This window comes from Bos taurus, chromosome 18 (genome assembly GCF_002263795.3).
Source record: "Bos taurus isolate L1 Dominette 01449 registration number 42190680 breed Hereford chromosome 18, ARS-UCD2.0, whole genome shotgun sequence".
NCBI lineage: Eukaryota > Metazoa > Chordata > Mammalia > Artiodactyla > Bovidae > Bos > Bos taurus.
This window is the reverse complement of record NC_037345.1, coordinates 60998211-61024097: the sequence shown is the minus strand read 5'-3', so window position 1 is coordinate 61024097 and position 25887 is coordinate 60998211. Positions and strand designations below refer to the sequence as shown.

At 45.4% G+C, this 25887-nt stretch overlaps 1 protein-coding gene across 9 annotated transcripts; it reads right to left on the bottom strand.

Annotated features, from left to right (window-relative positions):
* Positions 1-10: 10 nt before the first annotated feature.
* On the bottom strand, positions 11-24959 carry MGC157082 (uncharacterized LOC788038). Of its 9 annotated transcripts, none has more exons than XR_009491182.1 (15): positions 24827-24959; positions 19039-19146; positions 14115-14513; positions 12944-13102; positions 11809-11986; positions 11492-11604; positions 11110-11332; positions 10799-10938; positions 10594-10696; positions 6791-6990; positions 6426-6592; positions 6046-6154; positions 5597-5883; positions 1396-5192; positions 11-1208 (listed from the first exon to the last, which is right to left on the bottom strand). XR_009491182.1 is itself a non-coding variant. In XM_024978650.2 (13 exons), the coding sequence occupies exons 3-13, from the start codon at positions 14482-14484 to the stop codon at positions 5786-5788; spliced, it is 1860 nt and encodes a 619-aa protein (XP_024834418.1). In that variant the 5' UTR covers positions 14485-14513; positions 19039-19146; positions 24688-24959; the 3' UTR covers positions 5458-5785.
* Between the last annotated feature and the right edge of the window lie 928 nt (positions 24960-25887).

The following is a 25887-nucleotide window of genomic DNA, read 5'->3' as shown; positions in this document are numbered from 1 at the left end:
GGATGTTTTTGTCCAGTAATTGGGAGTTGGAGGCTGGTGTCTTGCTCAGTGTTCTCCTCCAAGTTGTGTCGGATCCCATATCCAAAGTATATGGTAAATCCTAGTAGGGAAATGAGACGAAGAGAAGTAAAAGCAGGCGCTCTCCTCACTTATAAATGCCCAATAGGCCTCCTCTTATGGCATCTGACACAGTTTAGGGGAGAGGTGGTAGGAAGAGGATTGGGTTCAGTCAACCAAGAGGCCTCTTGACTCCAAAAAATCACTTACCAATCCCCATCCAGATGCCAAATAGGACGCTGGTCCAAGTGGTCATGTGCACCATCAGGTAAACTTTCACAAAGATGCTTACCAGTGGGAGGAAAGGCAAAGCATGGACCTGTGGGCAGTGTCAGTTCATCCCTGAACACACACTAGTCACTGGAAAGGGAGATTCTATGCCATGTGGGTGGGACAAGTTCAGTGCCATTCAGGCTGTGTGTTCAGTGCCTACTTAGATAGTGCATGTAAAGCACTGAGTGTGGATCAGGGAAGGGTCCATAGGTTTCAGCAACTCCCCTTCTTCCCTGGTCCAGCAAAGGAAGCTTAGACCTAAAGCACGCAGACCTCCTTCACTCAAGGTGGACACTTTGGGCACATGAGGTCACCTACCCTGAAGTGAAGAGTAGTGGTGTCCTGGGGCTGCCTCCAGATGATGGCCATGACCCCAGTGATGAGCAACAGCAGCAGCAGCACAGCCACTGTTGTGAGCACGGGGTTTCCAGAAAACACCTGCTGGGCCACTGGGCCAGGATCAGGCTCAGGATGGTCAGCAGGAGAACTGCAAGGGTCAAGATGGAAGACAACAGGCTGGACCTGGAAGACAAAGATGTCAGGATTCGGGTCACACCCTTCCCTAGGCTACCCACATCAGGAACGGACATCGTATTTCCAAGACTCAATAGACAAATATACATTCCTATCCATCCTGGGAATTTCAGAATATCACCAAAGAGAAGTCCCACTGCTCAGCAAGCAGGAAGGCACATCCATAGACAATCTGGCCAGATTTCCAGGTGGGGATGGTGCTGGGACAGAACCACAGACTCTTTAAAATCCTTGAGGTGTCGGCTTCAAGTATAGAGTCCAAAGACCTTTCTTTGACTACAAGCTCCATCTCAGTTTCTTCCTCTGTTTTTTGCTTCTTGCTTAAATTCTGGTCTGAGTGATACCTGAATTAGAGGTATGATGGCAACATGAACAGCAATCCCTATTCACCCAACATCACACAGCCGAATCCATCTCTTTTCCCACAAAAGCAGAGCAGGACATTTAGAAGGCACCGTGAAGCAGAGAGGATTAGCCCCCATCAATCCCCACAAGCCAAAGACCCCCAGTCAGGGTGGATCGGAGTCTCACCTGAGCACAAGGGCAGAAAAATCGACCACCAAGTTAGCAAGCAGGGACCGAAGTGACATGAGATCCATCAGATCACTGAAATGGAAGAGTAACGCCAAGACCCCTAGAAGGAGGGCATAAACAAGGTGGGGGGATGGAGTGAGAAACAGCTGGAAATATGCAAGCCAAGGAAGATAATCCAAAGGGAGTGGGTTTTGTTTATCTACCTTCAAGGTTTCCAGAAATCATGATGATCCTGATGTGGGTACATGTACGGGTGTTGATCTGGGCAAGGACTCAGAAAAGGAGCCCGTCCTCTGCCATTGTGTAGATCAACCAAGACATGGCAAACATGGTGTTCTGGAGGCTGGAAAAGAAAACAGAGGAGTGAGAACGTGCAGAAGCATGAGAGACCAGGGCATCTGCTCCCTCGTCTACATGGGGTAAGGTGTCTTTCTTTTTTGTCTCTCAATCCCAAGGGCTGGGATACCTGAGCATCTGACAGTGAATGAGGAGAAAGCCATGACACTGACCTGGATGAAAGAGCACAGAGGATGCCAACAGCCACAGCATATCTGGCAGGGCCCCACCCAACATGGAGAAAAGCCTGTAGAAAGGGGCTGTGAATTTGGTAGTAGGGCACCATGAGGGTGAGCGCTGCTGAGACACCAAAGTGTCACAAAGTGTCACAAAGCAGATCAAGACTGAGACCATGATGCTAATGGGATGGACCGCTGGGGATTTGGGGCTTTTTCCCCTGCAGGACTGGAGGAAATACTGGGTCAGGAAACACACCAGAGTGAAAGCACAAAATCCTCTTTCCTGTTAAACCTCGAAAAGAAACCCCTATGCCCAAGGGCAGCCCAATCCATGCCCACAACCTGGATGGGACACAGGGTGACCATGTTACCTGTAGTAACAATGGAATCAAAACCAATAGACATGTGGAAACATAAAGCTGCTCCTTGGAGAATCCCATCAAGGCCAAAAGGCACAAACCCTCCAGAACCCAGAGAGTTGAAGTTATCATGAGAGAAGAAGCAAGAAAGAACGTGGGTGAGGTGTGTTCGGCCATGTATACTGGATTCCTCCTTTAATTCCTTCTCCTGCATTGCTGGAGAAGGCAATGGCACCCCACTCCAGTACTCTTGCCTGGAAAATCCTATGCACAGAGGAGCCTGGTGGGCTGGAATCCATGGGGTCACTAAGAGTCGGGCACGACTGAGCGACTTCACTTTCACTTTTCACTTTCATGCATTGGAGAAGGAAATGGCAACCCACTCCAGTGTTCTTGCCTGGAGAATACCAGGGACGGGGGGATCCTGGTGGGCTTCCGTCTTTGGGGTCGCACAGAGTCAGACACGATTGAAGCGACTTAACAGCAGCAGCTCCTGCATTGCAGGCGCATTCTTTACTGTCTGAGCCACCAGGGAAGCCAGAGATCTCTTCAAGCCCCACATTCCCAGCTTCAACATCTGGAAGTTCTTGTTTCACTTACTGTTGAAGCCTAGCTTGGAGAATTTTGAGCGTTACTTTGCTAGCGTGTGAGATGAGTGTAACTGTGTGGTAGTTTGAACATTCCTTGGAAATGCCTTTCTCTGACATTGGAATGAAAACTGATCTTTTCTGGTCCTGTGGTCACTGCTGAGTTTTCCAAATTTGCTGGCATACTAAGTGCAGCACTTTCACAGCCGTGATTAAGACTATCCCCAAGAAAAGAAAATGCAAAAAGGTTGTCTGAGGAGGCCTTAGAAATAAGTTAGAAAAGAAGAGAAAGGCAAAGGAGAAAAGGAAAGATAATATCCATCTGAATGCAGAGTTCCAAAGAATAGCAAGGAGCGATTAGAAAGCCTTCCTAAGTGATCAATGCAACAAAAAAAAAAGAAGAAGAAGAAGAAAAAGGAAACAATAGAATGGGAAAGACTAGAGATCTCTCCAAGAAAACTAGAGATACCAAGGGAACATTTCATGCAAACATGGGTGGGCACAATAAAGGACAGACACAGTATGAAACTAACAGAAGCAGAAGATATTACAAAGAGGTGACAAGAATACACAGAAGAACTGCACAAAAAAAGATCTTCATGACCCAGATAACCACGATGGTGTGATCACTCACCTAGAGCCAGACATCCTGGAGTGTGAAGTGAACTGGGCCTTGGAAAGCATCACTACAAACAAAGCTTGTGTAGGTGATGGAATTCCAGCTGAGCTTTTCTCCTCCACCAGTTCCTGGAAATTACCCTTCTCCTGTCTGTCTTGATGAATGTGACTACTTCAAATACTCCATTTAAGTGGAATCAAAGAATATTTGTCCTTTCCTTCTGGTTTATTTCACTTAGAAAATGAGTTCATGAGGTTCCTTCATGTTGTAGTATGTGTCAGAATCCCCTTCCTTTTTAATGATAAATAATACTCTATTATTTGTGCCTGCCACATTGGTTCATCTATTTCTCAGTCAGTGGGCACTTGGATTGCTGTCATGCTTTAGTTATTGTGAATAACGCTGCTATGAACATGAGTGTACAAATATCTCTTCCAGAGTGTGCTTTCAATTCCTCTGGGTATATCATCAGAGGTAGAATTGCTGGACCATGGGTTTCTAAGGTTTTTATCTGTTGGTGATTGATGAATGGAGAAAATGTTCAAATATTGAGAGGAGGTCAATTTGGCTTATACATGGATCAGCCTGAACTTTATGTGAACCAAGGTGCATTGTCCAACCCTTACAGCTCATCTACTTTAACCCCTGGGGTAAAGAAGATCTATTTTGAGGATAAGGATGAGTAACTCCCTTCTCATAGGCTTCCCAGGTGGCTCAGTGGTAAAGAATCCGCCTGCCAAGCAGAAGACACCAGTTTGATCCTTGGGTCAGGAAGATCCCCTGGACGAGGATATGGCAACCCACTCCAGTATTCCTGCCTGGAGAATCCCATGGACAGGGGACCATGGCAGGCTACAGTCCATGGGGTCACAAAGGGTGAGACTTGACTTTGTAAACACACACACCACTAAGACAGGCTTACTGATTGATTCTGAAAGAATTGAGAGAATTCTGGCTTTTACAATTCTAAGAATAAAGAAATCTCTCAGGGGGTTTCCGACTAAGTGGCCATGAATTTGAACAAACTCCAGGAGATAGTGAAGGACAGGGAAGCCTGACGTGCTGCAGTCCATGAGGTCGCAAAGAGTCTGACATGACTTGGCAATTGAACAACAACAACACGATTCTACAGAAATTCGGTACCTAGTTTTTTCCACATTGTCCAATCTCTCTGTGCCTTAATAACCTCTACCCAATCAGACCCATTGAACAAATGACAAAAGCCGTAAAGCTATAAATGCTTTAAAATATGCGATAGACCAGGCTCCAGCATTAGGCCATCCTAACTATAAATTACCATTTTCACTCTTTGCTCTTGAAGATAGAAGATTCCCCCTGAGCATATTAACTCAGAGACATGGTGACCCATATGGACCCATTGGCTATTCTGCACCCGGAGTTAGATTTGTAACCAAATGCAGGTTCAGCCACTTGCTGCTCAACTGCCAATAAATCATGGGGCAAGCTTTCATTGAGAAGAAAGGTGCTTTATTCCGAAAAGCCAGTGATCTGAGGAAAAAGTGGACTTGCATCCATGAGAGTTCTGCTCGCCATGACCACTTTAAAGGGAAACAATCTCAGTTAGTCATTAAGCGAGGAAGTCACGGTCATTTTTCCATTGGTGCAAGCCTGCTGACTTCCTCTTTTCTCCAGTACACTGTCTTGCTCGAGTGACCCACCTGCAATCGGAGATTCTCTTGCTTGTGTGGTCCACCTGCTTTTTAATAAGGGGAAGCGAGGGGAGGAAGTCAGTCATTCTTAAACCAATTTTTTGGGGGCTACACCATTGGGCATGCAGGGTATTGTTCCCCAACCAGGGGTTGAACCCATGCCCTCTGCACTGGGAGGGTGGAGTCTTAGCCACTGGACTGCCAGGGAAGTCCGTGGAGTATAACTCTTCATATAATTCATCCTCACCTGAGTTTCCTTCCAATGGGGCAGTCTCTGTGTTCTTGTTAGAAATAAGTGCAAGAAGGTGCTTCTAATGTGCCCATAATAATTTATTTCTTCCTCTAGTTGCTGCTTACATTGTGGTACTTTGTTTGTTAAAATTCATCTTGCTGCACACTTATGAAGCATGCACTTACAAGTATGTATAGTATGCTTTTAAAAGTTTACCGAAAATTGCACAATGGTCCAGTCACTTTCTCCACAAGCAACAAATACAGGGCTTTAGATGCCTCCACCTTCACACTCCACCAAGGCTCACAGTGTCCCTTGCACCAGCAGATCCTCCAGGGCATGGAGGGATTCCAGGCAGCATCTACCTCCTGTGGTTAAGATGACTCAGCACCAGGGATGTTTTTGTCAAGAGTCTGGGAGGTGGAGGCCGGTGGCTGGTGGCTGTTGATGATTGTTCCCTGCCAGGCTGTGTCGGATCCCGTATCCAAAGTATATGAGAAATCCTAGTAGGGAGATGAGACGATAAGAAGGAAATTTAGGTGCGCCCCTTGCTTACAAATGCTCAGTAGACCTTCTATGGCATCTGATACAGTGTGGGGAGAAATCGTAGGAAGATGCTGGGTTCAGTCATTCAAGAAACCTCTTTATTCCAGAAAGCAACTTACCAAAGGCATTCCAGATGCCAAACAGGGTCCAGGTTGCAGAGGTCGTCTGCATCATCAGGTAAACATTCACGAAGATGCTGACCAGTGGGAGGACAGGCAGAGCAGGGACCTGTGGGCAGAGTCAGTTCATCCCTGAACACAGCCCAGACGTCTGAAAGGGAGACCCTACCCCACGTGGGTGGGAGACTCCTGTCCTCCTCAGGCTTTGCATTCAGTGCTTACTGAGATTGTGTATGCAAAGACCCGAGTGTGGATCAGGGAAGAGTCCATTGGTTTCAGTAACTCCCCTCATTCCCTGCCCAGGAAAGGATATTTTGCCGTCAAAGGACACAGACTTCATTCACCCAATGTGGACACTTTGGACACATGAGCTCACTTACCCTGAATGGAAGAGGAGAGGGGTCCTGGGGCTGCCTCCGGATGATGACCGTGACCCCAGTGGTGAGCAGTAGCAGCAGCACAGCCACTGTTGTAAGCACGGGGTCTCCAGAGAACACCTGGCTGGGCCACTGGGCCAGGATCAGGCTCAGGATGGTCAGCAGAAGAACTGCAAGGATCAAGGAGAAGAAGAACAGGCTGGACCCAGAAAACAAAGACGTCAGGATCTCGGGTAACATCCCTCCCTGAAACCACCAATATCAGGAAAGGCCATCATATCTTCTAGACTCCTCCACTGACAAAATACACACACTCACTCCATCCTGTCAAGTTCAAAATATGACCAAAGAGACTTCCCAGTGCTCACCAAGCAGGAAGGCACATCCATAGACAATCTGGGCAGATTTCTGTGTGGGGGTGGTGCTGACAGGCAACCACAGATTCTTTAGAGTCTTTGAGCTTCCTGCTTCAGGTTCAGAGTCCAAAGGATTTTCCTTGACTAGAGGCATCATCTGAATTTTGTCTTCAATTTTCTCATTCTTGCTTAAATTGCAGTCTGGCTGGTACCTGAATTCGAGATATTATAGGAATATTAACAGCAGTCCCTACTCATTCAAAAACAGGCATCCTAATGCACCACTTTCCTGCCTTAGGCAGAGCAGGAGTTTAGAAGGCCGAAGGAGGTGGCCAGTGGGGGCTGGGGGTGGGGGGGGGGGGTTGGTGAGGCCAAGATGGCAGAGGAATAGGATGGGGAGACCACTTTCTCTGCCACAAATTCACTGAAAGAACATTTGAATGCTGAGCACACTCCACAAAACAAATTCTGAACGCTGGCAGAGGACATCAGCCACCCAGAAAAGCAGCCCATTGTCTTCAAAGGGAGGTAAGACCAAATATAAAAGATAAAAAGAGAGACAAAATAGTTAGGGACAGAGATCTGCCCCAGGAAGGGATTCTTAAAAGAGAAGTTTCCAAACACCAGGAAACCCTCTCACCGGTGGGTCTTTGGGGGAGGTTTGGAATCTCAGAGGGCAACAAAACCTAGAGGAAAAATAAATAAAACCTACATGTTATGTCCCTAATGGCAACTCCCAGCTGAGAAGTACCCCAGATGCTTTCCTCCACCACCAGCAAGGGGCGGGGTTGGGGCAGTGAATGGGGAGGAGCAGGCTGCATTGTTTAGGGTAAGGACCAGGCCTGAATGCCTTGAGGGCAATCTGAGGGAGCTAAAATGAGATACTAACCTAAACTGTGGGATAGCCAGAGAGAGAGAGAGGGAAAATGGGAGAGAGAGGGAAAATGGGGGAGAGAGAGAACTATCCCGCGAAAAGCCCGAACATAAGGCACTGCCGGCCTGCTCACAGAACAAAGGACTGAGCGAATACCAGAGGAGAGCTAGCTGGCTGCGGACCTGGCCATCCCTAGCTGGAGGCAGGTGGGGGGCAGCCAGAGCCGGAAAGAGGCAATCTCAGCCCCAGAGAGGGCATCCCCTACCAAACTGCGAAAAGGCTTCCAGTTTCTAACCAAGACTTCCTGAGATTCTCGGAGGTTAACATCCGCCAGGAGGGTTGCAGCCAGAGCTCAGCTCCCCAGAAAAGACACACCGCACACCGGAGATGGGCGTGCCCCAGAAATAGAGAGGCTAGGACCTGGGAGGTGATAAGATGCACCATACCTTAGGAGAGTGCGCTCGCCAAGCACCTGGTCACCTGAGCTGCTCGGATCACGGAAGGGCACAAAACGCGGGCCCAACCGAGTCTGTGCCTTTATGGAGTACCGGAGAAGCTGAACCTGAGCAGCTTAGACCTGGGAAGTGCATGCAACCCAGGGCCTGCTCCCTGCACAGCAACCTGAAGCCTGAACAGTGTAGACTGGGAAAGCTCACACGCCGTGAGCAGGGGCAAACCCAGTGTGTCTGGGACACTGTGAGCACTCCCCACACACGCCAGTCATATTTGTTTGCAGTGTTCCTCCCTCCCCACAGCACGACTGAACAAGTGAGCCTAAACAAGAGACCACCTTCGCCCCCTTGTGTCAGGTCAGAAATTACACACTGAAGAGACCTGCAAACACAAGAAAATTACTGGAGCTAATCAATAACTATAGTAAAGTTGCAGGATATAAAATTAACACACAGAAATCCCTTGCATTCCTATACACTAACAATGAGAAAACAGAAAGAGAAATTAAGGAAACAATTCCATTCACCATTGCAACGAAAAGAATAAAATACTTAGGAATGTATCTACCTAAAGAAACAAAAGACCTATATATAGAAAACTATAAAACACCGATGAAAGAAGTCAAAGAGGACATAAATAGATGGGAAAATATACCATGTTCATAGATAGCAAGAATAAATATAGTGAAAATGAGTATACTACCCAAAGCAATCTAGAGATTCAATGCAATCCCTATCAAGCTACCAACAGTTACTTCACAGAACTAGAACAAATAATTTCACAATTTGTATGGAAATACAAAAACCTTGAATAGCCAAAGCAATCCTCAGAAAAAAGAATGGAACTGGAGGGATCAACCTGCCTGACATCAGACTATACTACAAAGCTACAGTCATCAAGACAGTATGGTACTGGCACAAAGACAGAAATATAGATCAATGGAACAAAATGGAAAGCCCGGAGATAAACCCACACACCTACGGACAGCTTATCTTTGACAAAGGAGGCAAAAATATACAATGGAGGAAATACGATCTCTTTAACAAGTGCTGCTGGGAAAACTGGTCAACCACTAGTAAAAGAATGAAATTAGAACACTTTCTAAGACCATACACAAAAATAAACTCAAAATGAATTAAAGATCTAAATGTTAGACTAGAAAATATAAAACTCCTAGAGGAAAACATAGGCAAAACACTCTCCAACATAAATCACAGCAGGATCCTCTATGACCCACCTCCCAAAGTAATGGAAATAAAAGGAAAAATAAACAAATGAAACCTAATTAAACTGAAAAGTTTTTGCACAACAAAGGAAACCATAAGCAAGGTGAAAAGACAGCCTTCAGAATTGGAGAAAAGAATAGCAAACAAAGCAACTGACAAAGAATTAATCTCAAAAATGTACAAGCGGCTCCTGTAGCTCAATTCCAGAAAAATAAATGGCCCAATCAAAAAATGGGTCAAAAAACTAAATAGACATTTCTCCAAAGAAGACATACAGATGGCTAACAAACACATGAAAAGATGCTCAACATCACTCATTATCAGAGAAATGCAAATCAAACCACAATGAGGTACCAACTCACGCTGGTCAGAATGGCTGCTATCCAAAAATCCACAAACAATAAATGCTGGAGAGGATGTGGAGAAAAGGGAACCCTCTTACACTGTTGGGGGGAATGCAAACTAGTACAGCTACTATGGAGAACAGTGTGGAGATTCATTAAAACACTGGAAATTGAACTGCCATAGGACCCAGCAATCCCACTGCTGGGCATACACACTGCAGAAACCAGAATTGAAAGAGACACGTGTAGCCCAATGTTCATCACAACAGTTTATAATAGCCAGGACATGGAAGCAACCTAGATGTCCATCAGCAGACAAATGTATAAGAATGCTGTGGTACATATACACAATGGAATATTACGTAGCCATTAAAAAGAATACATTTGAATCAGTTCTAATGAGGTGGATGAAGCTGGAGCCTATTATACAGAGTGAAGTAAGGCAGAAAGAAAAACAGCAATACAGTATACTAATACATATATATGGAATTTAGAAAGATGGTAACAATAACCCTATATGAGAGACAGCAAAAGAGACACAGATGTATAGCAGAGTCTTTTGGACTCTGTGGGAGAAGACGAGAGTGGGATGATCTGAGAGAATAGCATTGAAACACGTACATTATCATATGTGAAACAGATCACCAGTCCAGGTTCGATGCATGAGATAGGGTGCTCAGGGCTGGTGCACTGGGATGACCCAGAGGGATGGGATGGGGCGGGAGGTGGGAGGGGTGTTCAGGATAGGGTATAAGTGCAAACTTATAGCTGATTCATGTCAATGTATGGCAAAAACCACTCCAATATTGTAAAGTAATTAGCCTCCAATTTAAAAAAAAAAAAATACTTGAAGACGATGAACTGCCATTGAGTCTTTAGGAACGTAAGTGCCCCAGTCAGGGTGCAGTGGAATCTCACCTGAGGACAAGGACAAAAAACGCCACCAAGGAGTAAACCAGCAGGTGTCCAATCGACATGAGGTCCACCAGATTACTGAACTCAAAGAGCAATGCCATGATCCCTAGAATGAGGGCACAAACGAGGTGGGGGTCGGCAGTGAGAAACCACTGGACATACCCAGATAAGGAACGGGATCAAAGGAAGAGTGGGTTCTGTTGCTCACCTGCGAGAATTCCAGAGGACACGGTGGCCATGATGGGGGTCTTCATGCGGGCATGGGTCCGGGCAAGTCCTCGGAAAAGGAGCCCGTCCTCTGCCATTTCCTGGATCACCTGAGGCACGGGGAACAAGGAGCTCTGCAGTCTGGAAGGGATGGTGGGAACACGGGTGGGGATGTTGAGAAGGAGGAGAGACCAGGGCTCTGGCTCTCTAGTCTACATGGGGTAAGGGGTCTTTCCCTCTCTTGTCTCAATCCCCAGGGCTGAAACACCTGAGCATCTGAACAGTTCATGGAGAGAAGGCCTTGACACTGACCTGTATAAAAGAAAACAGAGGATGCCAACAGCCACGACATATCTGGCAGGGCCCCACCCAACATGGAGGAAAGCCTGCGGAAAGGGGCTGTCAGGCTGAATCTGGTAGTAGGGCACCATGAGGGTGAGAGTCGCCGAGACACCAAAATATGCCAAAAAGCAGATGAAGACCGTGGACATGATGCTGATGGGGATGGAGCGATGAGGATTTGGGGCTTCTTCCCCTGCAGGGTGGGTGAACATCTCGGGTTAGGAAAACACTGATGGCACAGCACAAAATCCACTTTCCTCTTGAACTTTCAAAAGGTTTTCAAAATCTTCTATCAACCCCTATGCCCAAGGGCAGCCCAATCCCCTGATGGGACACACAAGGACCCAGTTACCTTTAGTGACAATGTCATCAAAACCCACAAACGAGTAGAAACATAGAGCTGCTCCATGGAGAATTCCATCATAGTCGAAGGGCACAAACCCTCCAGAACCCAGAGGGCCCAAGCTACAGTGAGAGAAGAGGCAAGAAAGACCATGAGAGAGATGCGTTCAGTCATCTCTACAGGACTTCACAGTTAATGCCACAAGCCCTGGGCTCCAGGACCTCGTTATCCAGATCCACCAGCCCAGACCTCTTTAGTCCCCGCCAGATTCCCAGCTCTGCACCAGCCCCAACAAGCATGACAAGGACCAGGAGCACCCTCCTGACCTATAGATGTCACCGGATTCAGACGTGTTCAATGTGTAGTCCTGTTCCGTGAGCTTCCAGTTGTGCAGGTCTCCCTTAATGAAGCCAGACAGGATGATGAAGCTGAGAACCAAAAGGTTGATGCCTGTGGATATTTTTCCAACCAGGACTGACTCACGAACTCCCAGAACCAGTACTCCTGTGGGAAAGATGGAATATGAGACATTCCAAGATAGCCAAATCAAATCCATAGACATAGAAAGCAGACTAGTAGTTGCCAGAGGTTAGGGGGCTGTGAGATTAAGATGGATAGTCTGTCTTTGCTCGCTGGGTACTGGGTTTCATTTTGCTATGATGAAAATGTTTGAAGCTAGATGAAGGTGATTGTTATATGTCTTGAATGCCCTAAGTACCACTGAATTGCATACTTTAACATGGTTAGTTTCTTACTGTGGCCATTATCATATAATATGGGCTCAGTCACTCAGTCGTGTCCGACCCCTTGACCCATGGACTGTGGCCTGCCAGGCTCCTCTGTCCATGGAATTTTCCAGGCAAGATTACTGGAGTGGGTTGCCATTTCCTACTCCAGTCACATAATACACACATCTACCAAAGCATCATGATGTTCACCTTCAGCTTACATAATGTTGTATGTCAAGTATATATCAATAAGGCTAAGGAAAAATAATAAAATGGCCAATTTTATTCTATGTTAATTTCCTCCCAATTGAAAAAAGTCTCAGGACAGAGAAGAAATTTGTCACTCTAAATAAATGATTCTCAGCTGGAGGTGATTTGGGTCCCCAAGGGACATTTGGCAATGTCTGGAGACATCCCAATTGTCACAATTTGGGAAATATGAATCACAGGTGTTTAGTAAATGAAGTCCAAAGATGCTACACACCTGACAGTGGTTGATTAAGAAAATCCTGCAGTGCCTGCATCACGCCCCAACACCAAAGGCTGTTTCAGCCTGGAAGGTCAGTAATGCCAAGGGTGGGAAACAATGCTCTACATCTTGACTTCCTGTCTTTCGTATCACAGACCCTAATTTCTAGTTCCCACAGATCTGCCACCTCATGCCTTTCCCACCCTAGTTCCCCCACCGCCCCACATCCCAGTCTTCCCATCCTAACTTGGATCCCTGTCTCACCTGTGAGCAACAGCACCAGGGACAGGGCGAGAAAGTCTGGATACTTGGCCAGATAGTAGGGCATATATGGAGAGAAAGTTCCCTCTAAGGCCTGAAAGATGTGGTTCCCAATCAGGCTGTCGAAGGCGATGCTCCAGGCCCTGGCCACGCTGCCCGTGCCTGAAGCAGAATGAGAAGAAACATTCATTGACAAATATAAATTGGACCCCCCTACACGCCAAGACCCCTTTGTGGATCACAGCCTTGTCGGGGTGAAGGGCTAGCATAGCTCAATAAAACTATGAGCCATGCCATGCAGGACCACTCAAGACGGACGGGTCACAGTGAAGAGTTCTGACAAAGCATGGGCCACTGGAGAAGGAAATGGCAACCCACTCCAGTATTCTTGCCAGGAGGACCCCATGGACAGCATGAAAAGGCAGAAAGTTATGACGCCCGAAGAGAAGCCCCCCAGGTCAGAAGGTGTCCAACATTGGAAAGATGGAAGTTAAAAAGAGAAGGGAGCGGGAGAGGATGAGATGGTTGGACAGCATCACCGACTCAGTGAACACGAGTTTGAGCAAACTCCAGGAGAGAGTGGAGGACAGAGGAGCCTGGTGTGCTGTAGCCCATGGGGTTGCAAAGAGTTGGACACAGTTTAGTGATGGAAAAACAACAACAAATACACAAAGTCATGTATGTTGGGGAAAAAATACAAAATACCAATTCTCAGAGAGCTTCTTTTCATGCAGTGGGGGAAATAGACCCAGATAATTCTAAAATAGGTTAACTATTTAATGTTAGTGGGAGATCAAAGTTATGCAAGAAACGAGGGAAGTGGGAGCAATTTGTCTGGGCGATGAGGATTAAAATTTTAGTTCAAATGCTAATGGAAACTCTTTGAAGGCAACCGCTAAGCAGAGACTTCAGTATAGTGAGGGGATAAGCCTGTGGGCCATGCCTCCCTCTCACCCACTCCCTACAGTGTCCTTGCCTCTGGGTTCTTGATCCACCATTTAAGGACAGCAGGGGAGAGCTGAGAAGAATGAAGTTGTGGACTTTTCCTGACGTTATTTCCCTCCTCTCCTCACAGAATGGATGACACAGTTCTCATACACGACCGAAGACCCAAACACCCACTCCTGGTCTTCCGAACTTCAGCCCCACAGTTACCCCCCACCCATCCCCTTACCAATGACATAGGACAGTATGAGGTTCCAGGCAGTGATGAAAGCCCACAGTTCTCCCATGCTGATGTAGCTGTAGAGATACGCAGAACCGGTCCACGAGACCTGTGTCCCAAACTCGGCATAGCAGAGCCCAGACAACACAGAAGACACAGCGGCCACCAAGAAGGAGATGATGATCGCTGGTCCAGCGATGAACATGGCCACTTCTCCCACCAGGATGTACACGCCGGCCCCCAGGGTGCTGGCCACACCGAAGGCTACCAGTTTCAGGGTGTTCAGAGGAGCCGTGGGACTCTTAGAATCATTAGTGGGCTCCAGGAGCCGCCTGCGGACCAACTTCTGACCAAACTGGCGGAGTTCCTGACACCGCATCCTAGATGGAGTTGAGGAGCTGTGATCTGCTGAGGAAACAAGACACAAAGCCATCAGCAAGGTCCACCCGCCCTTGGCCCTGGGAGTCCAATTCCACGGAGCAGTGGAGCGATGAGGGGCAGGTGGTAAAAGGACACTTGGGACAAGGTCTCCATCTCTGAGCTTTGGTTTCTTCAAACACAAAGAAATCTTCTCACATGTTTCAAAGTTACTGGAAAGGCTTTTTAAAGAGAAGCGAGGTGGAGAGGATTAGGTCTCCCCCAAAATGTGCCACTTGGAATATGGATTGTTTGGTGTGTGTATATGCTCACTCCTGTCTGACTCTGAGACCCTGTGGACTGCAGCCCGCCAGGCTCCCCTGTTGTGGGATTCTCCAGGCAAGAATGCTGGAGTGGGTTTCCATAATCTCTTCCAGGTTATCTTCCTGACCCAGGGATCAAACCCGAGTCTCCTGTGTCTCCTGCATTGGCAAGTGGATTCTTTACCACTGAGACCCCTGAGAAATCCCTGGATTGTCTTGAGTTGAGGTCAATTAAGACCCGCAGACGTAAGAAAAGCTTTCTCTCTCTCCTTTAACTGCTCAAGTGTACATGTACAAGCAGAAGCATACGTCCATTTATTGTGCCTCAGTATGCAGCCTTTAAAAAAAAAAAAATTGAACATTTGTGGCAACCATATGTTGGCAGATGATGGTTAGCAATTTTTCTTTTTACAAATACAGTGTCCTAAAATTACAGAATCTGAAGGAGTAAGGAAACCTGGAGCCTGGCAGGCCATAGTCAAAGGGATCGCAAAGAGTCAGACAAGACTGAGCGACTAAACAACAACAACAGGATTGGCGAAGCTTGGGAGAAGTTAGAAGGGGGTCATTTAGAATGTGAGGAGAGTTAACCTCAGTCCATTTTCCCATTTGGGGGCAACAAAGATCTAATTGTAAGATAGCATTGTAATCTAGAGACCCAAGTTTTAGGCCACTTTCCAACCTCCAACTTAAATAAAGGCCATTGTTAAAGCAAACCTGAGTTTTCCCTTTCTTGGCCCATCATGCCTACAAAGGGAATCCTCCCGGGTTTAGCTTCCCTGGGGGCTCAGAGAGTAAAGAATCTGCCTGCAGTACAGGAGACCCAGGTTGATTCCTGCGTGGGGAAGATGCCCCAGAGAAGGGAATGAAAACCCACTCCAGTATCCTTGCCTGAAAATCCCATGGACAGAGGAGCCTGGCGGGCTACTGTCCATGGGGTCGCAAAGACTCGGACATGACTTCATGACTAAACAACAGCTACAACAAAATGGGAATGATTTGCTAGTGGTGGTGGTAGGTGCTGAGCCTTGACTCCAGGCGTGGTTCTCTCAAAGTTGATGAGGAAGCTCTGCTTCGGTGGGGGACAGGCTGGGGGTTGTTGTTTAGGCAGAATGAGAGAAACGGGGAGAGGGGCAAGAAAAAGATAACTGGGGCTCCTTCACTGAGCAGACCTAGATCAAGGCCTGGAGGTCTTGAAAAGAGAACAAAGCAGAGAGTGAGAGCAAGTTCTCCTGGGAGAGGGAGAGTCAGAAGACTCCAGCCAGCAGTTTGGTGGAGACATGCAGTTTACCTTGAATTCCTGGGTTTCAGCCCCAAATGATCTTGGAGAGAGAGAGAGAGACAACCGTGAGCGCTGGCTTAGTTCTCTGCACAAGAATTGGGCTGCCGTCTATGGGGTCACACAGAATCAGACGTGACTGAAGTGACTTAGCAGCCACAGCCACAGCCTGGATGAAAACCAGGAACCCTAGTCACCAGTCCATCAGGGGCTAGAAACTAGAAACAAGGTTCTTCTGGCTCTAGTCCCCAGTTAAAAAAAAAAAAAAAAACATTTCTCCAGGAGGCAAAAACTAAAAATATGGTAAAAGTGTATTACTGGTATTAACTGGAGACACAGCTCAGTCATGAAGGAGGACACAGAGGAACAGTTTGTTTAGTTAAGACAGAAGCCAGGCAGAGTTCACACACATAAGAAAAGCTGTGGGTGTCCTCCCAAAGGAGGAGGAGCCCCATAAAGAGATTGTTAAATCGTCTATGTAGGGCAGTTCTTCCCGTCTTTGTTTACCTTGGCCAATTACCTGATTTTTTTTTCCACACCTGACCTGCCCTAGGACCCTCCCTGACAGATGTGTGCAGCTTTTTTTTTCTATATGGATTCCAGCAGACAGGCCTGTAGGGCCTGGACATCACCTATTATGAGATGGCACCCCTCCTTTTTGCCCCCTCAAGGAGACTTTCTGCACATGTGTGGTGCCCCAAAGATAGAAAATATGTGACCTCTTGTTCTTTTACACACACAGAGTTTAGCCCCTTTCTGTCCCTGCCATGATTGTTATAGTAACATGTCCATAGCAAGCAAAGTCCAGCTATTTACCCTGTTCCTGCTGTCTGAGGAGGCCTTACAAATAGCTGTGAAAAGAAGGGAAGTGAAAAGCAAAGGAGAAAAGGAAAGATATAAGCATCTGAATGCAGAGTTCTAAAGAACAGCAAGGAGAGATAAGAAAGCTTTTCTCGGCGATCAATGCAAAGAAATAGAGGAAAACAACAGAATGGGAAAGACTAGAGATCTATCCAAGAAAATTAGAGATACCAAGGGAACATTTCATGCAAATATGGGCACAATAAAGGACAGAAATGGTATGGACCTTACAGAAGCAGAAGATATTAAGAAGAGGTGGCAAGAGTACACAGAACTGTACAAAAAAGATCTTCATGACCCAGATAATCACGATGGTGTGATCACTGACCTAGAGCCAGACATCCTGGAATGTGAGGTCCAGTGGGCCTTAGAAAGCATCACTACAAACAAAGCTAGTGGAGGTGATGGAATTCCAGTTGAGCTATTTCAAATCCTGAAAGATGATGCTGTGCAAGTGTTGCACTCAATATGTCAGCAAATTTGGAAAGCTCAACAACGGCCACAAGACCGGAAAAAGTCAGTTTTCATTCCAATCACAAAGAAAGGCAATGCCAAAAGATGCTCAAACTACCACACAGTTGCACTCATCTCACATGCTAGTAAAGTAATGCTCAAAATACTTCAAGCCAGGCTTCAGCAATATGTGAGCCGTGAACTTCCAGATGTTCAAGCTGGTTTTAGAAAAGGCAGAGGAACCAGAGATCAAATTGGCAACATCCGCTGGATCATGGAAAAAGCAAGAGAGTTCCAGAAAAACATCTATTTCTGCTTTATTGACTATGCCAAAGCCTTTGACTGTGTGGATCACAATAAACTGTAGAAAATTCTTCAAAAGATGGGAATACCAGACCACCTGACCTGCCTCTTGAGAAACCTATATGCAGGTCAGGAAGCAACAGTTAGAACTGGACATGGAACAACAGACTGGTTCCAAACAGGAAAAGGAGTACGTCAAGGCTGTATATTGTCACCCTGCTTATTTAACTTATATGCAGAGTACATCATGAGAAATGCTGTGCTGGAGGAAGTACAAGCTGGAATCAAAATTGCCTGGAGAAATATCAATAATCTCAGATATCAGATGACCCCACCCTTATGGCAGAAAGTGCTACTGCTGCTGCTAAGTCGCTTCAGTCATGTTCAACTCTGTGCGACGCTATAGACGGCAGCCCACCAGGATCCCCCGTCCCTGGGATTCTCCAGGCAAGAACACTGGTGTGGGTTGCCATTTCCTTCTCCAATGCAGAAAAGTGAAGACTGAAAGTGAAGTCGCTCAGTCGTGCCCGACCCTCAGCAACCCCATGGACTGCAGCCTACCAGGCTCCTCTGCCCATGGGATTTTCCAGGCAAGAGTACTGGAGTGGGGTGCCATTGCCTGAGCGCTGAAGAACTGATGCTTTTGAACTGTGGTGTTGGAGAAGACTCTTGAGAGTCCCCGGAGAAGGCAATGGCACCCCACTCCAGTACTCTTGCCTGGAAAATCCCATGGACGGAGGAGCCTGGATGGCTGAAGTCTATGGGGTCAGTGAGGGTTGGACACGACTGAGCGACTTCACTTTCACTTTTCACTTTCATGCATTGGACAAAGAAATGGCAACCCACTCCAGTGTTCTTGCCAGGAGAATCCCAGGGATGGGGAAGCCTGGTGGGCTGCTGTCTATGGGGTCGCACAGAGTCGGACACAACTGAAATGACCTAGCAGCAGCACCAGCTTGAGAGTCCCTTGGACTGCAAGGAGATCCAACCAGTCCATCCTAAAGGAGATAAGTCCTGGATGCTCATTGGAAGGACTGATGCTGAAGCTGAAACTCCAATACTTTGTCCACCTCATGTGAGGAATTGACTCACTGAAAAAGACCCTGATGCAGGGAGGGATTGGGGGCAGGAGGAGAAGGGGACAACAGAGGATGAGATGACTGGATGGCATCACCAACTAGATGGACATGAGTTTGGGTAAACTCTGGGAGTTGGTGATGGACAGGGAAACCTGGAATACTGTGATTTGTGGGGTCACAGAGTCGGATACGACTGAGCAACTGAACTGAACTGAACTGTCATTTCCATCTCCAAGTGCAAACAGAAGTCTAGTGTAAATGTCTAGCCTGGACCTCACCTGCCTCGTTCCTCAGGAAATGTAAACAGAAGGCTAGTTGTAGATGGAGTTCTTTCTCCTGTTCATCTACCCTTCGTGTGTCTTCTTTGCATGGTCCAGACAGAGAACCTAGGAGGATAGAGTAAAAGAGCAATGAAGTTTAAATGCTTCAACAATATGATGAGGGCTTCCCTGGTGGCTCAGATGTAAAGAATCTGCCTGCAATGCAGGAGTTCCCAGTTCGATCTCTGGGTCAGGAAGATCTCTTGGGTAGGGAATGGCAACCCACCCCAGTATTCTCACCTGGGTAATCCCATGGACAGAGGAGCCTTGAAGGCTATAGTCCATGGGGTCACAAAAGAGCCAGACACAACTGAGTGACTAAACAACAACAAATATATGTATGTATGTATGTATGTGTATATATATATATATATATATATATACACACACACACACATACATCTGTATTCACACATGCATACAAAGGAATACTACTTAGCCATTAAAAATGAAACAATGATACTTGCAGCAGTATGGACCTAGAGATCATCATAGTTAGTGAAGTAAGTCAGAGAGAAAAAGACAAATACCATATGATATCACTTATATGTGGAATCTAAAATACAACTCAAATGAACCTATCTATGAAACAGAAAGAGACTCACAGATGTAGAGACCAGACATATAATGGCAAAGGGAGAGGGAGAAGGAAGGATTGGGAGTTTGGGATTAGCACATGCAAACTATTCTATATAGATAAACAACAAGGTCCTACTGTATAGCACAGGGAACTATAATCAATATCTTTTGATAAACAGTCATTGAAAAGAATATATCAATATATATGTATATCTGAGTCACTTTGCTGTACAGAAGAAATTATCTCAACACTGTAAATCAACTACACTTTAATAAAATGAAAAGAAAATAGTTCAAATTGAAGCAGCCAATAAGTGAGAGACTAAATTTAAAAAATAAGACATCTAAAATAGGCATTAGGGATTTAGTAGTAAGGAGCACTCCCCCCTTTCACAACAGCAGGACATTTGGAATCCAACCCACATATATTATATTGAAAAAACTTCCACATTGGTTTTAAAAAATCTGACTGTTTAAACAACTGTAATATAAAAGGAGAAAACATACAGAGTTTAAAATAATATAAGGACAGAAACTTTAGCCATGAGAATGGCATGTCTGATATCATATTGTATAGAATTTTCTTCTTGTTTAGTCACTCAGTCATGTCTGACTCTTTTGTGGCCCCATGGACTGTAACATGCCAAGTTCCACTGTCCATGGGGTTTCCCAGGCAAGAATACTGGAGAGGGTTGCCATTTCCTCCTTTAGGGGGTCTTCCTGTCCCAGGGGTCAAACCCACGTCTCCTGCTTTGGCAGGCAGGTTCCTTACCACTGATGCACCAGGGAAGCCCAGTAGACCACCCCAACTGACAGGCAGTCTCTTCCTGTTATGATTCATGAGAGAGTCACTCAGGTCCAACGTCTGCTGCTTTCTCCCCACCCTCTCATCTTTTCAACATAATTTCCCATGTTTTTAATTCATCTCACGGTGACTGCGGTAACTGTCAGAGGTATGTTCACATTCCTGTTCTTTTTCCTTTTTCATTCAACAGTTACCCTGTTTTTCCAAATGAGTGTCCTGATCATTATCCTTTCTCTAACTTCCCTGCCCTCTGACCTCTATCTCTCAAATACTAACATCTTTTCATTTTTATGTACTTCCTAAAGTGTCTGAAATTATTACTCAATTCTATAACCATCGCTGAGTTTGGGTGCTTTGTATTTACGTTATATGTGAATATTTTACATTGATGTTGAGTTCACTGTGACCTGTGATTCACAGTTGATAACCTGCCCTTCCCCCGCCCCTACCCCCTCTCCCCCCAGTCTTCAGCATGTTAGTCCTCCCATCTGTGCCTCCTCTTTCTGCCTCTTTTCTGTCTCAGATGGAAACATTTCTTCATCTCACTCTGTCTCTCTCTTGCCTTCTGCCCCCTCCACCATGCATCCTGCTTTTGACATGAATTCATCACTGTGCCTTGGGCCAGTGGCTTTCATGTCTTGGTTGCATTTGGAAACCAATCCAAATACCAAAGCCAGGCTAGCCCTGACAGAATGGAAACTAAATCACAGGGGAGTCGAGAGAAAATCATGTGACCTGGGAAGAAGATGAAAAAATTCCCAATCATGGTATCGTCAAAGATTCTTCCATTATGAGGGGACCCTCTCAGGAACACACACACACCACGAGTTTTCTCCATTATCTTGTAAACGGAAGGAGTCTAGAAATAAATGTAGTTTTTTCATGTTTGTTGATGTTCTTACTTTTTGGACTTCCCTGGTGGCACAGTGGATGAGAATCCTCCAGCTAATGCAGGGCACATAGATTCGATTCCTGGTCTGGGAAGATACCACGTGCCATGGAGCAACTAAGCCTGTGCTCCACAATTACTGAGCCTGTGCTCCACAACTACTGAGTCTGTGCTCCACAATAAGAGAAGCCACCGCAAGAAGCATGCACACCAAAGCAAAGAGTAGCCCCCTACCCACAACCAGAGAGAAAGCCCACATGCAGCAACTAAAACCTAGTGTGGCCAACATTTTAACAGTTTTTAAAAAATCAAATGTTTTGTAAAATTTGCCAGTGAAACTATCTTTTCTGTGTTGAGAGGTTTCTTATCACTGATTTAACCTCCTTACTTGTTTGTTATTGTATTATTTATTTTATCCTGATTTTCTTTTGATATGTTGACTGTTTCTAAAAATTTGGTCTGTTTCTTCTAGGTTATCCAATTTGTTGGCATATAGTTTTTCATAGTAGTTTCTTATAAGACTGTGTATACTTAAAGTATGATTTATAATTTCTCTTCCTTTATGATTTTATTTGAGTGTTCTCTTTTTTAATTTTTTAAAAAAATTTATTTATCTTAATTGGAGGCTAATTACTTTACAATATTGTAGTGGTTTTTGCCATACATTGACGAGTCAGCCACGGGTGTATTGCTTTACAATTTTGTGATAGTTTCTGCTATATAAAGAAGTGAATCGGCTTTGTTGTTGTCCAGTCACTCAGTCGTGTCTGACTCTGTGCCACCCCATGAACTGTAGCCCACCAGGCTCTTCTGTCCATGGGATTCTCCTGGCAAGAATACTGTAGTGGGTTGTTATTTCCTTCTCCAAGGAATCTTCCCAACCCAGGGATCAAACCAGCATGTCCTGCATTGGCAGGTGGATACTTTACTGCTGAGCTACAAGGGAAGGAAGCCCAGTGAATAGCTATATGTATACATACGTCCCCTCCCTGCTGGGCATCCCTGCCACCCCATCCCCCATTGCAACCCTCTAGGGCATCACAGAGCTGCAAGCTGAGGTTCCTGTGCTCTCTGCATGTTCTGTTTTGCACATGTAGTGTATATATGTCAATCCTAATGCCCCAGTTTGTTCAACCCTCTCTTTTCCCCACTGGGTCCACATGTCTGTGAGCTGTCAACTCACAGGTGTCAGAATGGTCACCATTGGAAAATCTACAAACAATAAATGCTGGAGAGGATGCGGAGAGAAGGGAACTCTTCTGCACTGTTGGTGGGAAAGTAAACTGACACAGCCACTATGGAGAACAGGATGGACATTCCTGAACAAACTGGAAATAAAACTACCATATGACCCGGAAATCCGCTACTGGGCATAAACCCTGAGAAAACCAAAGTCAAATCAAACCAAATCACAAAGATACATGTACGCAAATGTTCTTTGCAGCCCTGTTTACAACAGGCAGGACATGGAAGCAACCTGGATGTCTATAAACCGATGAATGGATAAAGAAGATGTGGTACATATAGGCAATGAGGTATTACTCAGCCATAAAAAAGGAAGAATTTCAGTCACTTGTAGTGAGGTAAATAAACCTAGAGTCTGTTATACAGAGTGAAGAAACTCAGAAAGAGAAAAACAGATATTGTATATCATGCATATGTATGGCATCAAAAAAAAAAAATAGGAAAGATCAACCTATTTGTATGGAAGGAATGGCGACGCAGATGTAAGAACAGACTTGTGGACACAGTTGAGGGAGGAGAGGGTGGGACAAACTGAGAAAGTAGCGCGGACGTTTATACACGAGTATGTGTGAAACAGATAGCTCGTGGAAGCCACTGTAGAACACAAGGAGCTCAGTCTTGAGCTCCATGGTGACCTAGAGGGATGGGGACATATACATATAATTATGACTCAGCCTCCTTTGTAAGGCAGAAACCAGCACAACATTGTAAAGTGATTATCCTCCAAATAAAAAAGTGTAAAAATTAAAAAAATAAAGTATTATTAAATTTGGGGGGAGAAAAAAAGAGAAACAGATGACCTCCCAACTGCCTGGAGGGAGAGAGGACTAATCTTTATTCTGAATCAGAAACAAGAGACTGTGTTTTCAATTCTTTGGGACATAAAATGTCTCCCCATTACACTGCTCTGCAGGGCTAGGCTGATCCAGTGAACACGAGTTAAGGTCAGGGGGGTTCTGTCCATTTTACTCTATGGTCCGAGTTTTTCGTTATGGTTGAGGGCAAGCATTCAAAGAGTCAGGAAGCTATGATTAGCATCTTGGCCCCACGAACACCTCTCTGCCCTTGAACAAGTCATATACATCTCTGGACCTACGTCTCCTTCTTGTTCAAATGCTGCTGATAAACCTTCAAACCCTGTCGTTAGGAACATAAAATGGTGCAGTTGCTATGAATAAAGTATGGTGGTTCCTCCAAAAAAACAAAACTGAAACTACCATCATGATTGGCCAATCCCACTTCTGAGTGTACACCCAAAAGAACTGAAAGTGAGGTCACAGGAGACGTTTGCATACCTATGTTTTTAGCAGCATTGTTCACAATAGCTGAAAGATGAAAGGACCATCCACGAAAAATGGATAAATAGAAAGTGATGTGTGCATACAGAGGAATATTATTCAGGAATAAAAAGACAGGAAATTCTGACCCATGCTACAACAGGGACAATACCCTTGTGGACAAGAGACTTGAGGACAATATGCTAAGTGATAAAAAGCCAGTCTCCAAAAGACAAATGCTGTATGGTTCACTTCTATGAAGTACCTGATATAGTCAAATTTACACAGACAGAAATAGATCAGTGGTTTACTAGAAACTGGGTGACAGGAAAAATAGGAAGTCATTGGTAAATGAGAATCTGGTTTCAGTTTTACAAGACGAAAAGAGTTCTGCAAATTGGTGGCACAGCTGTGTAAATTTACCCAATATTGCTGAACAGTTCATTTAAAAATGTTGAAGATGGCAAATGTATGTGTATTTTACCACAATTAAAAAAAAAAAATGATGCCAGTGATAAACAGGAGAGCCAGCTTCAGAGAGACGCTGAGCGTACAAAACTCCAAGGTAACTTAACATGAAACACCAGTGAGTCGTCCTCAGCTCCTAAATGAGGCATCAGCAGACATGGAGGGCAGAAAGGAGACAGGAGACTGAAGGCAGTGGTACCCAAATCACAAACTCTATGTGAGGGTCATCTGAATGTTGAATGAGCACCAGTCTAAAACCAGTCAAAGAGCCTTTGGACATAGATCCAATCTCTCCCAGCCCCTCCCCTTCTCACACAAACACAACAGCTCCCAGATCCTTCTACCTTCATCTGGAAAACGGGTCTCTCCACCCTCAGGCTGGAGCCGGGCTGACCCCCTGCACTCTGGGGTTGCAGAGGTCTCTTTGGGAGGATGTGAACTCAGCACCTAGTCTCCTACAGAAGAGGGTGACCCGAGACTTACTGGATCCTAGGAGCAGAGTGTGGAGCACTGGGTCAGTCAGGGAGGCTGAGGTTAAGTCGCGCAGGGTAGGAGCTGATGTTTGTCCAAAAACCAAAGAGGGAAGTGCCCGAGCACAGAAGACAAACCTTAACCTCTGGGTAGTTGGGGTGGGGAGGAGGCTGGGAGGACCGGAAGCTTCTGCAAAGTTCCTGTTAGCCCTTAACACTTCTGTGGTTACAGTCAGGGATTTTCAAAGATGTTTTTTTAACTGTGGTAACGTACAACGGACATGGACATCACCAGATGGTAAACACTGAAATCAGATTGATTATATTCTTTGCAGCCAAAGATGGAGAAGCTGTATACAGTCAACAACAAAAAAAAAAGACCAGGAGCTGACTGGCTCAGATCATGAACTCCTTATTACCAAATTCAGACTGAAATTGAAGAAAGTAGGAAAAACCACTAGACCATTCAGGTATGATCTAAATCAAATCCCTTATGAGTATACAGTGGAAGTGAGAAATAGACTTATGGACCTAGATCTGATAGATAGAGTGCCTGATGAACTATGGAATGAGGTTCGTGACATTGTACAGGAGACAGGGATCAAGAACATCCCAATGGAAAAAAATGCAAAAAAGCAAAATGGCTGTCTGGGGAGGAGGCCTTACAAGTAGCTGTGAAAAGAAGAGAAGTGAAAAGCAAAGGAGAAAAGGAAAGATATAAACATCTGAATGCAGAGTTCCAAAGAATAGCAAGAAGAGATAAGAAAGCCTTCCTCAGCCACCAATGCAAAGAAATAGAAGAAAACAACAGAATGGGAAAGACTAGAGGTTTGTTCAAGAAAATTAGAGATACCAAGGGAACATTTCATGCAAACATGGGCTCGATAAAGGACAGAAATGATATGGACCTAAGAGAAGCAAAAGATATCAAGAAGAGGTGGCAAGAATACACAGAAGAAGTATACAAAAAAGATCTTCACGACCCAGATAATCATGATGGTGTGATCACTGACCTAGAGCCAGACATCCTGGAATGTGAAGTCCAGTGGGCCTTAGAAAGCATCACTATGAACA